The sequence below is a fragment of the Gallus gallus genome, chromosome 9 (genome assembly GCF_016699485.2).
Source record: "Gallus gallus isolate bGalGal1 chromosome 9, bGalGal1.mat.broiler.GRCg7b, whole genome shotgun sequence".
In the NCBI taxonomy this organism is placed as follows: Eukaryota; Metazoa; Chordata; class Aves; order Galliformes; family Phasianidae; genus Gallus; species Gallus gallus.
This window is the reverse complement of record NC_052540.1, coordinates 12,335,649-12,353,429: the sequence shown is the minus strand read 5'-3', so window position 1 is coordinate 12,353,429 and position 17,781 is coordinate 12,335,649. Positions and strand designations below refer to the sequence as shown.

Genomic DNA, 17,781 nt, shown 5'->3' with positions numbered 1-17,781 from the left:
GCTGGAGAAAGGATCTCATTACTGTTGCTGCTTTAGTACAAAGGCACCTTGCAGAGAAGAGCTGACCCAGTAACTGAAGCCATCAACTTGAATAGCAGCTCAAACATCTCACTGCCCATTTCTCCAAGTAAACCCGAGCAATTCCATTGCCTCTCCTTGTCCTCTCCCCATTTTTTACATCAGTGCTAAAAAAAAAAAAAAAAAAATGGGTATAATCAACCAACACAAAACTGTTCAGGACACTGAGATGTTCAGAGGGGGAAAGAAATGTAGAAATGAGCACGGGGGACACGGACATGTGCTTTACAAATCTCACAGTTTATTTTCCTCTGTGCAAATTAGTGCTACTTAACATTACTCACATTTCACAGTGCAAGGGGCAGAAGTGATTTCAACACTGCCTAAACAAGCTGCAGTTCAGTAGGACTGTGGAATCACTCTAGGTATTGGATCCCAGACAGTCTCCACGTGATTATGGTCTGAAATAAAAAAAGAACTGCATGGCCAGCATTTTCAGGAATTATCTGTAATACAAGCTACCTCCACAGCATGTCCAAGGGAAGCCTGCTGCCTCCTTAGGCATCACAGCATTCACAGCCACATCCAGTCTCCAAGCAGTTACAAAGAGCAGCATATAAAAGTTTATGGCACAGCATCAAAGTCACAGCTACCTGAGATAGATGAGGAAAGAGCAAATTATAAGCTCTTTTCATATTCATTTAACCTCACGTAAGAGAAAACAGAACAAAACAGCAGCAGAATGGGAAGCTGACCCCCAAGAATGAGAGGGCAGATCCCCACAAGCTGCTTTGCTGGTGGTCATCGCTTGGAAAGAGGACATAAGGTGTGAGGTTTGGCAGCCTCAGCACTTTGAATGGCCCAGATATGGCCAATAGAAGAGACCCTCAGGGGTATTTTGCAAAAGTAGCTCATATCAGTTGTCATGAAGTTCTGAGAAGACAATCATGTGTGACATGGAAATTTCATTGTGCAATATTAATTAAAAAGAAATGCATCACCCAAAACATCCTTCCAGAGCTTGTAGTCAGGCCAAACTGACCGCACAGTGCCCTTTTTCATCTGGTACCCGACAGCAGTTAAAGGAGCCAAATTTGTTTGCTGCATCAGATTTAAGCCTGTCTCACAAAGCTCACCAGCAGTGGGTGGAAAGACCTCTGGCTGAGGGGCAGCTCAGACACCATGAGTTATTACAAGGGCTTTTCCTTGCCCACTCTGTCTCCAGTTGCTGGCTCCAGCAGCTCCTGTTCACAGTGCTGGGAGGGAAGAACCCTTCTTTGCAATTAGGTAATGAGGCTGTTTAGAGGCAGTGCTGCTGTTTTCGTGGAAAGAGAGAACAGTTATGGAGCAGCGGAGCTTCCTACCAGTGCTGTGAAAACAAAATAAGGCTGTGACTGACCCATTTTTAATCAAATGGAAAACTGCTTTTGTTTCCCATTTTAGCTTTTTCCCTTTGAGACATCTCATAGCAACAGCTTCACTCTGCTATTAGCAGCCTATCCTTGTAAGGAAAACCAAGAGCCCAGTAATGAGTCCAATTTATCACTAGGGGAACTCAGCTGACCTAGTTACACTAGCCATACATTTGACCTGTTAATGTTAACCTTCCTCTGCCTTCTCCACAGTTAAAAGCAAAACACCTTCCGACTTTAATCAGGGCAGCAGGGGATACAAGGACCAAGTTAGGAAAGAGACAGAAAAGACATAACTTTTCTCAGCATTCCACAAGATGTGAAGCCATACCCCAACCAAACTGAAGGCACAAACATCTAAAGAGGAGATGCACCAGCAACTAGCGTAGAACTAAGTCAACTCTAAACTGTGCGTACATACAAGCACTGGAAGGATGCTTGAAGGATGGCCATTCACAGTGTGGCTCCAGGAATGTAAAGCCAGTCAGCAATGGCAGTGGGCAGATGAGTCATGACTTGCAGTCTCATCCACCAGTATGTCTCCATGGGATTGTAGCGGTTGTTCGGGTGTGCGGAAACGAGCGCGTTGGTGATGTCGTTCAAGACAAGAGACATGTCCTTCAGGCCACTGTTAACAAAGGACTTCATCAGGGCCACGTGGCGACTGAAGTACTCCCTCCCATAGTCCTCCCGCACGGTGTTGCTGGCTCCACTCCACAGCACCTCAGCCTGCTTGTCGATGCTGTCCTCTGTCAGGATGCCGGTCGCTGCCACGAAGTTACTGGGCTCAATGAGGATGACTTTGACACCCCAGCGATACATCTCCTGCCGGAGGCAGTCGGAGAAGGCTGCCACCCCATACTTGGAAATACAGTAGCAGGAGCGAGATGGACTCACCATCCGTCCTAACATGCTTGTGATATTCACTACACGGCCTGGAGGGGAAAGAGCAGTGAGAAATGACTGACTGGTTGTTCCCAGTGAGGTCAGCATGGGCTGCAGAAGCAGCAGGGACAACATTCTGGTAAAAAGGTGCTTTGCTGGATGGCACTGATTTGTGATATCTGTATCTTGAAGTAGTGTCCAAATCCTCTGTCAGGAGCCTCTCTCTCCAGACTCAAACAGGCCAGCCCCATCTCTGACCTCTTCAGTGGGCAGTACACATACCTGCCTCTGTATAGATAAGGATGTACAAAGCATACAAGACATCTCCTTCCTTCTAATTTCCAAGTAAGACAGTATCTACATCTTCTCAGGGTACTCACTGTATGCTGTTACACCAGTATGCAGCAGCAGAACCAGTGGAAGAACCTGCAGCACAAGCACTGTAATTTGCTCACCCCACCAGCTGGCCAGGACTGCCTACAGCAGAACATGCTTGGGAGAAACAGAGAAGAGACTTGATGTGCTCCTGTCCATGGAGCAGCAAAGAGCATTTGTTCAAACTCCTATGAGCAGCCCACATCAGTCTAATGGCACAGCCCTGGCAGCTTGTGCTAGATCACTGCCCAGGGGGGCAGTGGTAGTAGTAGTCATCTCTCCATGGGGAACTGTCCTTCCCCAGCATGTGTGGGATTACAGCTTTGGCTACTCTTACAAAACAGGCCCTTGAAATCTCATCAGCTATTCCTGCAAAGAGGATTTTCACAGCCGTGGATTATGACACCTTCCTGCAGCTTGGAATTTTAACTGAGAAACAAGTGGGTGGCTCTGCTCTCTCATTACAGAGCAAAGCAAACTTTGGAGAGACTGTGAGAACCACTTACTGACCTGATGGGTACATGGCATTCTGTAGTAAGATGGGACTTGTTTAGTGGGTACTTTCTGGAAATGGTATCTGAGCAATCTGCTCGATATAGCTTCTTTCTGTCCTCACAGAACACATAGCTGTACCAGCATTCTCCCACACACACTAAATAAAGAAGTTCTTCAGAGCTTTGCTCATAGGTTTCTTCCCCCCTTCCATAAAATAGAATTTTGATGGTAACCACCCTCTTGTATGCTATCTAAAATGGCTGTTATGGACTCATTTATTCCATGACTACCCCTCTGCAATCATCTGCGAGCTGAGTAACACGAAGGGAAAGATTCAGCTGTCCAAACTTAAGCACTCATTGTGACTTTGGAAGCCAGAAGTATCTTTTTTTATGGCCTCCAGACACTTTTTCTAAAGGTGGCCCAAGTTCTCCTGTCATATCTGCCAGCAATGCTTGGAGGTCTTTGATATCCTGGAACGTTTTAAGCTCACACCTGTTGTGTAGTGCTTAGACAGACCCCCTGTATGGAACAAAATACATCAAACAATGCTGTCTATTTTGCCTGCATGCCACAGACATCCTCCTTGGCATTCTTTGATGCAGTCTGGTTCATACATTTTAGCTATGTTTCTTTGCTGCATGGCAAAATATCCGTGAACCTTGCCACACTACCCAGCATATACCTTTAGCTCTGCGAATGAGGGGCAGAAAAGCCTTCGTCACTCTCACGGTGCCCCACAGGTTGACATTTATCACCTCCTTGTAGTTGTCTAAACTTGTAAATTCCACCTCTCCAAAAGTTGAGACACCAGCATTGTTCACTAGGCCCCACAGACCTGCCAACAACAACAACAACAAAAGTTAAAGAATGGAACAAGGAAGAATGTCACAGAGAAGCAGCTCTCTTCACAGTAACCCAACACTTTGACAAAGAACTGGACCCTTTCATAGAAAAAAAGTTGTAGATAAAAACCCAGCAAGGATAAAGAAAAAAGACATCAGATATGAAGCCTGTAGGGCTTATTTGGAGCTTCTGGGATAGTGAGGGGGGTTCACAAGCATCGCAATCCTGAACGTCTCCTCTAAGGCCAGAGGCTGTACTTTGTCTCTGTATGGTTGGATCTCACTGGCCCTCTTTTATGCCTCTTGTACATCCCAGGTTTGCCTTCTCTCATGGACTTTATCATGTCCTCCTGCATTCCGAAGAGGGCTGGACTTTCCCTCAATTAAGCAAACAAACAAAAAACACAGAAGGAAAACAACTTTCTTAGATTTCTACATCTACTTCACAACTCTGGGATGTGATGCACTACCTGGGAGAGCGTGCAGTATTGAACTGCAGGATCATGGCCCAGTTACCAGCTCCTGTACTTCAGTCCAGATATTTGGACTCCCTCAATCCTAACTACTGCAGGACACAGCAAATTTACAACCAATCCTTAAACTACTAGAATTAAAAAATGAACTTCTATTATGCATGCAGTCCCATCAAGATTAAATAGACTGCATTTACCACAAGCTCCTGCACTCAGCTCCTTACAAGTCCAAGACTTAGCAGGTCACTGAGCATTTGACCCTTTAAGTTATTACTGTAGGAGTCCCCATGGCAAATACCTCAGGACGGAGTCCTAAAGTGAAATTGCTGAAGCACAGGACTACACAGCCATAAACTGCAGTAAGAACAAACAGAAGAGCTGGAACAAGATAAGAGTTCCCCTAATTAGATGTCAATAAATGTCAATAGAATGTATTCTCCCAGTTTGTGTTAAAAGCCCAACCTGCCCTTGCTAGGCTGGCTTTCATGATGGCGTGGTAGCTCTCCCTGTCCTGTTCCCAGCCGAGTTCACTTCCCCTGAAAGCTGTCTAGCCCATGTAGAAGGGAACTGAGGAAGTAACGTCATACCCAGTGATAACCATGCACATTCCCTCACAGTCCGTCCCAGTCAGGCCACGTTACATACAGAACAAAGAGCTAATACTTAAATGATCACAAGGCCGTTGGCAGGACAGTGGTGTGTTTATAGAGCACAGCCTTATCACTATTACTTCTTTAGTGTCAATAATAAAGTGGGAACTACATAACACTGAAGACAAACAGTGCACTCCCAACATCAGAATGAGTTCAGCCTTATGTACACAGCAGAAAGAGGTAGAGAAGTCTAACACAAGAACTGTTCTGTGCTACCTCCTCCAGGGCCACCCTTGGTGTGCAACGCACCTCAGTCTGAATGCAGACTATATTCCACTATGTTACTGAGCACTATTTATAAGCAAGCTCCAAACCTCAGTCACATGCCTCCTAAAAAGAGGTCTTTACTGCTTTGCACTCTGCTGCAGCAACCAACTACAAGGTAAGACTCTCAAGAGCAGGAGGAACCGGTCCAACTTGCTAATCAAGGACACAGTCTTTCGCTGTTCATTCTGCACACAAGATTTTGTGAACACTGCTGCATTTATAGAAGCAACAGAGCTGCCCCCTTACAAGTTATCTCGCAGTGGGAAATGGCACTGTGCCACCACTGCTGTTGCTGGGTTCTTCAGGAAAAGCTTGAGAAGCAGTGAAATGTGTGGCGAGGGCTGGATGATTGTGTAGGAAGAAAAATCATGCAGAGCATGTGTGGGAACAGAGCCTGTATGCAACTCAGTTTCATATGCTTGTTTTAGGCGGAAGGGTGTGCTACATAATTTGCAAGAAGATTAGAGCTGTTATTTACTAGCTTTATGCATTTATATGAATTAGGACAGGCTCACAGTAGCCTCATCCAAGCCCCAGGAGCAATCACCATCCAGCCACACAACACATTAATGCTGGAGACACAGACGCGAAACTTCAGTCCACCCTCACCCAGACACCGTAGCTGCTGCCCAGCTTGTTATTCACACAGAGACTGCACAGAAACCCAGAAAGGGCAAGAAAGCCTCACAGCCTCTTCGTGTGGGAAGTGTCACACAGCCTCTGGCTGTAAGCTCATATCCCATTCCCAAACCATTCACAGAAGCTGTCTGAAGCCCAACCCAGGAGCCAAGCTGTGCTGCAGCAGCAATGCAATCAGTCACCCTTCCCCAGGTACCTCTGCTCCGTTCAAGCCCAGTGCAAGAGTAGACATGGAACATCCTATCACTTGTATCTTGAGCTGTCTGCTCTCTCATGGGCTGCTCCTCTCCTGCCTTCCCAGCCTCACACACGTTCCCAAGAAAGAAGAAACATGAAGAAGGAATTATCTTCTTTTGCATGCTCCTAAGGCCCCTGAACTGGACTCATGCTTGAGGCTGCATGCAGATTAAGGCGGTCTGCGCTGAGCCCATCCTGAATTCTGTCTCACATCACAGCTAGAGTGTTGCACGGCAAACTGAAAGCATGGACTGGCACAGCTCAGAAATGATCTAGATTTGGGGCCAGGTCAGTTTTATAGACCAGCTCAGCACTTGATTACACAAGCAGGCTGTACCAACATAGCAATAAGCGGCTGGAGGCCATGGCCTCTCCACTAGCAGGATTGCTACAGAAACATCTGTAGAGCTGTAACAGGAGCATCAGAAAGGAATCAAGGTCTTGCCATCCTATGTCATTATGGTCACTCAGAGAAATAAGTTCTTAGGGACTTGCTGCCACTCATCACTTTTTACAGGATGTAGGGTTAGAGCCTTACCATCTAAGCTGGTCTTGGTCTCTTGCCCTGGCACTGATATGCTGTCCACATGGGAATTCTCATTGACCCAAATACAGCACTGCCTGACTGTCAGGCCTCCAAACTTGTTAATCATGTTTTGGCATTGCAGCACGGGAACAACCTGGCCAGAGTTGGGCCTGATCCATAAGAAGGATTCTGTGAGTGCACCAAAGAATCATCTGGCCTAGAAAAACAAAGATGCCCACACACCTTCCTCTGGGTCTTTCAGGGTCGTCTTCACATAATCCACAGCCTGAGCCACCTCCTGGTCGCTGCACACATTCATCTGTAGCACTTTCATGCGATCTGACTTCATGTCCTTCAGCTCCCTGGCTCCGTCTCCATCCTTATCCTGCTCAGCAGAAAAGAAAGATGCCTTGCTAAAGCGGCAGGTGTATTCACAGGGACAGGAAATACCACCTATTGAAACTGCATGCAGAGATGTAAGCCTGGTACAGAAACATGCACACAAGACACACGACCCACTGTGCAACCCACGGCTATAATCTGTTCCCTCCAACACAGCCCTTACATCTACATCAGTGACACACTGCTCTGAAGGGCCAAAGCCCTTCGTGTTTGCTCCTTGTGTGAAGGGTTTCACAATCATAACAATGTCAAATACTGCATCAGCTCAGGATAGCCTCAGGTGGCTCTCTGCTGTCCCAGTCCCCATGCTCCACATGCAACACATGTAACACAGCAAAGATTTATACACAAATCAGAGGCAGTTTTTCTAGGCTTAAAAGCAACAGGCTAATGAGGCATCTTACTCATCTAATTCCAAAATACAGTTTAGCTTCTAATGAGATAGTACTGTCAGAAAGCAAGACAGTAGGGTTCACCTCTGGCATGCCTACCAGCAAACAGTTTGATGCAACAGGATACAGCAGAAAGCCTATAACCTATATAATAGTAATATTTTGCACTAAATATGCAGCAGAACAGGATGCACAGGAAAGCACGAACAGTGAAGATGTGTCTAATTTTGTCTTGTGTGGCTGAAGCATGAAAGGAGGAAGTTCTGTCCAAAGAAACAAGAACAAGGCTCTTCATTCTACTGATAACATGATGGCTTCCTTTCTCTCCTTTTCCTTTCTTTTGTCTTTTCTACCAGGTACTTCTCACCTTCTCAAGACTTCATTTTTAAAGCATGATATGGAAACGTTTAAGAAAAGTAATGTACAATTAGCCTAGAATAATGAAGATAGTTTTATGAGCCCTTAGCTTCTTAGCAGCTTACTGCTGTTACCATCAGACATTCTGTCACTATTTGTTGGTTTGGTTTTGGTTTTTTTTGTGGTTTTTTTTTTTTTTTTTTTGTACCAAACCCAAGCATGGTTCACATTTCAAATTTTACCTGGTCACTTCCAGACAGCATAGATAGCCGTGTTCAGATATACAAAAAATGAAACTGAATAGGGCTCAGATTAGCCATGCAGTTCCTCAGCAAGCTCAAGACTTAGTTCACCAAACTACTCCCTGAATTACAGGATCTGCCTTGTTAGGGAGGAAGAAGTTATGAATAGGTGAGTCACATGCCTGGCTGCCACTCTTCCTTTAGTACTTGATACTGACACCCACCCACAGCACAAGGGCAAACAAGGAGAGCAACACGCTGCCTCCACAGCAAAGCTAATGTAAAACTGTAACCACGTGCTTTTCCACATGCATCTCAAGCTACCTATTCAATGAACACAGCATAAACCACCCTGCCTCTACCCTCAGTTCAGCAAACAGTGACATGTAATGAAGGAAAAGAGCTGAAATTCCATCCGGGCGTTGAGAAAAACAGGGTACTCCTGTTAATATGAGCATATAATTACTCCAGATTTATGGCAATAGTAGGAATCTGTTTCTGTCCCTGTGGCTGCAGATCACGTCACAACTGACCTATTCCAAGGTATCACAAAAAGAAAGACTTGAAGTTTTCCAGTGCACAGTGACTCTTATCCAGCCATGAAAGGAATCCCTAAAAGTGACATTACAAGTTCTTAATAACACAGTCATCAGAATACTATATTCCCTTTGAAATGAGTGAAGGTTGTGTGATGTCTCACTGTATTTCTGGAAGATGCTCGTGCATCTCAGCTCTGAATTACACACAGTGACTTTCAGATACCTAACTGTGAATAAAGCGGAGTTAATTCTGCTTCTGAAGAGGTTTATTGCGTCTCACTGCCAACAAACACTTAACTACAGCCATAATCACAGAGCACAAAACACACCTTTCCCTGTGTTTTTTTTTTTTTTTTTATCTTTCATAATCTTCATGATATAAAGAAATAGCTCCACTGGTTGGTTGGTTGTTTTTTGAGAAAAATCTTGCAGATCAGCAACTTAAAAATCCAATATAAGTGGTATCATTCACACTGAAACAATTTTTCCCCTATGCCAGTGCAACCCCATCTGCAAAGCTACCTTCCCAGCTGCAAGTTAATCCCTGCTGACAAAACACAGTGATCTTGGAAGACTGATTTCAGCAAGAAGACACCATTCCAGACACTATTTAGCCATAAAAACCAATAGTTCATGGCACCTCAGGGACAGTGAGCACACTGTACAGTTCATTTGTTCCCATGATTCCTCCTCCTTATTTTTGGATGGCTGGTTTTGAATATGGCAGCTGTTCTTCTTCACACACTGGCTGGTTCCTCTATCCTTGCAAGCGATCCTATCCAAGCTGCCATCAGAATGGGGGGGGGGGGGGCACATCTTGGTCCCATTGGCAGTGATTTCACTGGGAATTGAGAAGCAACAAACGCAGTGCTGAGTACCATCCCTGGGGTGCCACCTACCCCACTGGCAGCCCTCCCACACCTCGTCACTGTGCTCCTTCTCCTGTGGATGTGCCTCAGACCTACCCGCACCACACAGCAACCCAGGCACAGCTTTGCTGTGACTGCTCCCCAGAGTGAGATGTGACACGGTGCAGCAGGACATGGGCTGACTCATGGGGTTTGCATTCTCCTGTCACCTTCAGCTCCCTCGCTGCTGCCTACCCACCCATTCCTTCTCCACATTTCCTCAGGAAAAAAAAAAGCTTGTATTTGTCATTACCTGATTCCAGCTATTTGTTTTCAGACTGCATCTGATTTGTTGGCATCATTTTGAATACTGCTCCCTTAGGAACCTGCAATCATCCCTGCTTGGCACTATGCACATATTTATTTTTCCTCTATGTGAACTCTGTTCCAAGGCACTCCCAAGAAAATTTCACTGGGGCTGAACAGCAGTCACAGGCTTAGAGCATAAGTGTGCTCGTCAGATGAGGAACTGCATCAAAAGCCTTATTTGAGATGCATTTATTCCTTCCCCTTTAACCACGCTGCTGCTTAGCCAGAATGAGATTAGGCTGACATGGCACAACCTGTTCCCAGTGAACTCACACAGCACACATGACTCTGTGATCTAGGCGTTTATCAGATTGACAGGTCTGTGTTGCAGCTTCATCTCATGTGCAGAAGGCAAGCTGCCTGGTTGATAACCCCAGAGATCTGCCTCCTTTTGAGAGACAAGTACAGCATCTGCCCCTTTTCAGCCTCCTGGAAATGCCCTAGCCTTCAAGAGTTCCTGAAGATTATATCCATGGTAGAAACCACTGTTGCTCACCCTCTCAATGCTCTTTTGGTACATTCATGACATTAAGAAAAACTTATTCCCCATGAGGATGGTCAAACACTGGAACAGGCTCCCTAGGAGGTAACGGAAGCCCCAAACCTGCCAATGTTCAAAAGGCATTTGGATCACGTCCTCAATAATGCGTTAACTTCTGGTTGGGACTGAAGTGACCAGGCAGTCGGACTAGATGATCTCTGAAGGTCCTTTCCAGCTGAACTACTCTATTTAATCATGCCTGGTGGATTTCAATATACACATTGATGTAAACACTCCTTCCCCTTTTCCATCTTGCAGAACAAAAACCCTTATCTCCTCATGAAAACTGCTGGCAGTATGCATCTGAAAACAAATCATTTTTTTCAGTAAAATCAAAGAAAAGACTAATTATTTCAGTACTTGCTATTTTTCAGTTATTTTTAATTGATTTCAGCGCGCTTTTTAAATTCTAATATGTTAAGGAAAATATTCCCTTTGGAGTTAGTTGTCTTTGTTAAACAGAACTCCTTCTACACGGGATTCTTGACAGCTCTAGCCCAACCTGCCTGCTGTATTCTTGAAATGAAGGCCTTTTCCTTTAATTTTTACTTTCTGCTCATTTAAAGCTCCTTATGCACTTCACAGTGTACTGTCTTTTATTTAATACAAGCGCTTTCTGTGACTCGTAGTACATCAGGGAACCTTTAATTCTCAGCATGAAAGGAAGTAAGCAATGGTGGAATAACTACATGTGAACTAACAGGCTGCCATCTACTTTGTGACAACTGCCCCCATATCTGCTCTGACCCTGCAGTGAACCTGCAGCAGCTCAGGTGTTCTTTGATGACAGGGTAAGTTTCTTTGCATTTGCCATAAGCAGCTACATATACACTGCCAATTCTCACAGGGTGGCTGCATCCTTAACCACACTGCATACATACAGCTTCACTTACTAGTAATAATCACTCACATGCTCATATCTTATTCTTCATTAGTGATCTTACCTAACAGCTCTCTGCCTTCACTGCTGTCTCTTACTTCATTTGGACCCAACACCCTTTTCTGCAGAGACTCTGTCCTTCCTTTTCTTGGAAGAGTCAGCTCTAGATTTCATCCCAAACACATTCTACCATTAGGTTTTCAGCAACCTCTTGCTCAAAGTTCTGAGTACATTTTCCCCCATCAACCATCTAAAACCCAAAGCTGTTTCCACTCTCTTCCTCTTCAGGATCAAAGCACTCAGTTAACATCTTAAAAGTCATCTGCAGACCAGCTATGATTGCTCATGAACTTTCCACTTAACACAGCTTAAGCGGGGATCACAACAATTTTGGCTGTGAGTAAAAAGCCGCCAGACCAGATTAGAGAGGATGCCAGCAGCTGCCAGGCCACTCTGGGAACAAGTAATAGTCTATAATCAGAAACATATATATATACTTTTGGTGTGTCAATAAAGTGAGCAAACAAGGCTCATATTGAGTGCACTTCATTTCTTTATGTGGCTGTTCCTCTCTGTTGTGCAAAAGCGTGCTGCCTTTTGAAAGAGCCTCCTCAGAACCCCTCTGTCACCTCTTTTCTGTTCCTTATACCTGCTCTTGTGTAAAGTGAGTGCCTGACTTGCTACCACTACAAAGACAGACACCCCAAAGTAGCAAATGACATGATTACTGAAGGATTTACAGGGCCTCTGCATGGAAATTTCCAAACAATGGCAGCTTTCCAAGAGGACTCGTTTGCTCTCAAGTTACACAATATGTCAGCTGATAATAACTTTCCCTGCTGGTCTGGAGGAAGAACGTAACCTCCGCTGAAATCACACAGGCAAGGATGGCCACACTGCTTTTCTATTGTTCTTGCCCTTCACAATTTTCGTCAACCTGTGGTCATCACTCTGAGCATCTGGACCAGAGGAGACATATTCAAATAGCATCTATCCCACTGAGAAGTAGTAAGAGAGCAAAAACAAAGAATTCCACTATCTATTTAATGTCATCTGTTAGCACTAGAAGTGATGATTGTTACACTGCCAACTGAATTTACTTATTACACTTGGTTTACTTCCCTATTATCTTGGCTTAAGGAAAGGGGTAAGTTAGTTTTCCTCTCTAACTCTCCAGTGTTTGTGCTGATTAGAAGCGTTAGAAGTAGCACTTGCACCAAAAGAAAATAAGACATCTAAAAAATGAGAGACCGAAATAAGGATGTAAAGTACCCATTAAGAGAGATGGCAATTGACAATACTGGTTAAGAGTCACCAGTAGAGTTCCCAAAGGACAAATCTCATTCACTATTTTTCATCAGTGACTTTCATCCGTAACACAGGAGTGTGCATGACAAAAATCAGAGGTACAGAGAAACACGGCACAACATGGATGGCCATGAAGAATGAAGTCGAAGAACAGGCCAAAAATTAGAGTGTGAGGTAAACCATAGAAAAGCCAGTTATGAGCTTGACACTCATTTAGATGGGAGTGTTTAAGATGATGGAGGACACTTAAGAGAAGTTATATGGGCAACTTTGTTTAGACTAGAAAAACAAACATTGAGAGAAGCTTTGAGCACATTGTCATTACATCACAGGGATGGGATCCAGAGAAGAGATAAGAAATTAGACAAATTAGACAAACAAGTGAGCATGAACTGATTTTGAACAATTCATGCCGGAAATTACATAAGTTGTGATAGTCTAAAGAGAGAAAAAAATGGATAGAACTTCAGATGGAAGCAGACCGTGCCCAATTTATAGAGGATTACACAACATGGTTACCTGCAAGAGCAGGGACTGGACTGACAGCTCTGCAGCCCCTTCTGATTCAGCGTGCCTAAACTGATCTCTTACAATTGATACCACCTACCACGTACAAATGACAGAAGGTGAGACCTACAGGTACCAGAAGGGTACAGTTTGTTGATTTGTTCATCTATCCAAAAAGCAAACAGCTTCCAGAGAAGCTGCAGAAGCACTTTGGAGATAAACCCAACCAAGGTGGTCTGGAGAGTAGTTTGAGTAAAATGTCCTTAGAGGAAAATGATAGAATGAAAAATAGCAACAGAGATGCCTGAGAGGACAGGAAAGCAATTTTGAACCATCAGGTTTATTGTGTATTTTGCAGCACTGCTGAGAGGTTCCAGCAGCAACCGCAAACCTTGCAAGCTATTGTGCAAGCTACCGTACAGATACGCAGCTGACAGACAGTCCCTGCCCTAAAGAACTCAGAATTACAGGAACAAGATTCAACAGGTGGATGAAGCAAGAGAAGATACGTAAAGATCCCTCTCCACCTTACCTCCCACGGGTTTTGGATTAGGGCAAACGGAAGCTGCAGATAAAAAGGCTGTTACTTGAGAAAAATGTTTCTCCAGTCCCAGAAGAATTTTGATCAGTATTATCACTCACCGCTAGCAAGCATCCAGCAAAAACAGTAAATCCCTTTGCATGAAGCTGTTTTGCCAAGGCATGTCCAAAACCTTTGTCACAGCCTGTTATGAGCACTGCCTTCCCTTCAGCCTGTATGGGGAAAGACAATATGTTATCATCAGACACTGCAATCGTGCAGGTACCAGCAGCATTGAGCTACACAGCAAAAGAGCAGCTTGCAGACCTGAAGTCAGTGTTTAGAAGGTAAGTTAGCAACTAAGAGGCTGTACAGCTGACACACGGACTCTGTGGGGCTGAGCTCACCTGATCTGAGCTATCTGAAAGATGGCCGTTCAAGTTAGCAATCAAACGTCCTCGTGAAATCCACAGAGAAGGAAAGGTAGCCCCCATAGAACACCTCAGAACATATCCAGAAGAGCTGGGATAACCCCCCTCCAGACCAGAGAGAGCTCAGACAATCAGCTCAGATCTGGTGTGCCATTTTGGACAAGTATTACTCTGAATGCAGCAATAACCTGAAAGCAACAAAACCTGGTCATAATTCTCCACAGCTCAGCTCCCTTTCCCTCTGCATGGTGGTGGGCACAGACACAAGTCACAGTGACCACTGACCTGTCTCACAGCAGTCTAGACCCAATGATTGTATGGAGCTTCTGCTGGGGCAACCAGCATAAAGGTGAACACAAGATTCCTGTGTAGAAACTTAACCAGCTCCCAACTACCACGAAATCCTAAGTTTATTTTATCACTGGTCTGTAACAACTTGTGTTATCTTGACACCCTAACTAAAACTGCAGCTATCAAGTATCAGTGGCCAAAACTGTACAGAGGTATTTTAAAATGAATTAGTGACCTACCAGCTCATAGGCATATAAGAAAGAAGAGCACAGAAAAGGTTACAATGATAGTATGTCACCTGTCCAATCAGTACAGCAGCTCTTTTAACTGCAGTGACTAGTGTCTGTACCCCTCTTACTCCCACTCTATGCAGTACTTTCCATGCTGTATTTTAGCATGCAGGAGTGTGACTACAGCTTAGGGCTTCCTTTTGAAGCACTGAACTCTTAACAGGAACCATTTATCAAATCCCCCAGTTCTCTCCTACATTATTATCTTCTGACTGACAGCTAAACTGAGAAAGAAGATTTGATACTACATCTGCTTTGACATAACAGGCTTGTGATAGCTCTGAAAACAGAACTCAAAATCCCGAATAGAATTCTGTACCAAAACACCGCACATTCATCCTCTTTCTTTGCTTGGAAGCCATCTTACCCTCTCTTTGGCACTGCTGTGAAGCAGTGAACTCTTAACACGTATCCCAACCAGCAGCCATCCACATGCAGAGCTCCAGACTGCTCCAAACTGAAACCCTATCTGTCAGGTGATAACGTGACATGGCAATAAATGCCTGGAGAATGCACTAAGGAAGTGAGGTCATTTCCATCTCAGCAGAGGTATCCACAACTAATATTCCCCACTGCCACATTAATGGCATCTGGAATACAAACATTTATATCTCATACTACCTACGTAGGAATTACACCATCTTGCCCAACCACTGTTTCAGACAGAAATCAGGCAACCCCCAGTGCTCCCATCCCTCGTTCTGCTGACACGTGGTAGTGAAATGGCAATAAGGGGTAATTGCAGGGTAATAGCAATCAGTTACTGCACATACTTAAATGAGCTGAAGCAAACAGCAACAGGCAAATGAGCAACGCCCTCTCCCATCCACAAGTTATTGTTTCAAAGGACAGCCAAGAAGTGAAGCTGAAATGAGAACTGATCAAAAGTTTCTCCTGCATTTATCATACCAACACCCACACAAATACCGATTCCTATAGTAGGACAAAAATGCACCCAGCCACAGGCTAGTTTCACTGCAGCTTTTAAGATAGGACATATGGTAAGTGAGAACTAGATAGAGTGCTCAGTCTTCATCTACAGTGACACAATTCTAAGAAAAACAAGGATCAGTAATGAACCAGATCACAGATCCGCCAGGGTTACTTCCCACATTAATTCACCAACATGACCCGTAAAGAAGGCACCTTTCTTGTTACTCTACCTTACCATTTGCTTCTGAGCTTTGAATACAAAGGACTTTCAGAAAGCAGAGGAAATGAGTGGGACATAAAGAGCTCCGATCGCATCCAAAGACCAGAACGGTCAAAGGGAGAAGTGCATCCCTCAGCCAGAGGCAGCTGCCTCATCAGTCAGCTTGGTAAGGGCAGCTCAGGTGCATGAAATAAAGGAAGACCCATCTATAAATGGCTGGGCTGTGTTCCTATCTCCATCAAGTTGAACTCACAGCAGCTGTTCTGTTTTCTCTGGCTAAAACAAACAAACAAACAACAACACAACAAAGCAACCACCAAAATGTATGCAAAAAAACAAGGGTGAGGAAAAATCCTCCCAGCTACCTACAGTGACCAGAAAGGTGAGCAACAGTTTACAGCACAGAAGGTTCCTGTGATTGTTAATTATTTGCTATTACACTCAGAGGCACACACATTCCATAAGCTTTTCCTACTGGGATACGAGTGCTTTGTTAAACACTAGAAGCTTTTACCTACATAGGTGATCCATCCAAAGTATACACATTTATTGCAATAGAAGTTAAGCAAAGCTACTTTGTCAGCCTCAGTCTTCCCACGGTTTCAGAGCCGGCCCTGACTTTTTCCTTTCCTACTTTGTGCCATGTTATTTTCTGCACCCTTTTGCCTCGGATGACCTCCCTGATCATTTCCTTGTTATCAGGTACGTTAATTTGAAGATAAGAACGAGCAGTTACATTGTAAAGTTTCCTTGTTCCTTATTTAGGAACTTGGGGCCTTCAATCCCAGCAAAAGGAACTGAAGTATATTCTAAAGAGGTCTTTTTCCCAACATGCAGAAACCTCTGCCTGCAGAGCAGGCACCAGATACACGATTCCTTTGCTAGAGGAATCTCCAAATTATTAACTTTCCTGCAGTTCTGGCTAGCACGGATTGCCTGGTTACAATGCACAGACACTGCCTCTGCTTCAGTACAATAAACATTTGCAGGGCAAAGTCGTATAGGCATGTTAAAGCACAAGAAGCCAGGCACAAGTCATCACACCTGGAAGGCCTCCAAAGGCAAAGGCTGGAGGCCAACTCGTGCACCATCCATCACCTTCACAATGGAGAGACACTGAACTGCTCCTTAAGTCTCTGGAGAAGGCCACGGTGCCACGGTGCCATTGCCAGGGGTTCCTCATAGCACAGAAGGCAGAGGATGGCGATGGGAAGTGCCACGGGCACAGGGAGAGCAGAAGGGCAGCGAAGGATGGGGACAGAGCCGTATCCTGGCTGCCTCAGAGCAGGCAGGAGCTGCGGATCCCTCCTGCAGCACAGCCAGGAGCCGAGTCCACCCCGACCCACTGAGAGCACCCCACTGGGCTTCTGAGCACACACTAAGGGAGGCCGGTTATGCAATTATTCTATTCATGGGGCTTTTTTCTCCGTTACGTTGAGCTCCTAATTTAGAAGGCCGTATGAAGATCCGCACATTCAGCATTCACTCCGCGGCCTGGGCCGAACAGAAGAGAACGGCCCAGGAGCTACTGCAGATGCCAGGCTTCGGCTCTCAGCGGCCCGGTTCCCCCTCACAGCGCCGACACTACGCCTCCCTCAGCCCCGCAGCAGCGGCGAGGCGAGGCGAGGCGAGGCCCGGCCTGGCCCGGCGGTGGCACGGCGGCCAACCCGCCACAGGAGCGAGGCCGCCCCGCCGCCCCCCGGCCCCCGCCACGGTACTCACGGGCAGGGCGCGGCGGAGCCGCTGCAGGAGGCGGCGGGCCAGGCACAAGGCAGCGCCCAGCGCCAGCAGCACGCCAGGGCCGCGCATGGCCGCTGCGGTACGGCCTCAGCCTATGGCCGCCGCCTATCGCCGCCGCCGCCGCGCCCGCCCCGGCCCTTCCCCCG

The 17,781-nt window shown here is 45.5% G+C and overlaps 1 protein-coding gene across 5 annotated transcripts; it reads right to left on the bottom strand.

Annotated features, from left to right (window-relative positions):
* Positions 1 to 299: 299 nt before the first annotated feature.
* BDH1B (3-hydroxybutyrate dehydrogenase 1B) lies at positions 300 to 17,731 on the bottom strand. 5 transcript variants are annotated; one of them, XM_046898509.1, is made up of 5 exons: positions 16,940 to 17,731; positions 13,853 to 13,963; positions 7,069 to 7,210; positions 3,871 to 4,023; positions 300 to 2,365 (listed from the first exon to the last, which is right to left on the bottom strand). In XM_046898509.1, the coding sequence occupies exons 1-5, from the start codon at positions 16,988 to 16,990 to the stop codon at positions 1,884 to 1,886; spliced, it is 939 nt and encodes a 312-aa protein (XP_046754465.1). In that variant the 5' UTR covers positions 16,991 to 17,731; the 3' UTR covers positions 300 to 1,883. The 5 variants fall into 5 exon arrangements, with proteins under 5 accessions (XP_046754465.1, XP_046754463.1, XP_046754464.1 ...); XM_046898507.1 differs by having other exon boundaries at positions 17,618 to 17,731; XM_046898508.1 differs by lacking the exon at positions 16,940 to 17,731 and adding an exon at positions 14,138 to 16,078.
* Positions 17,732 to 17,781: the final 50 nt, after the last annotated feature.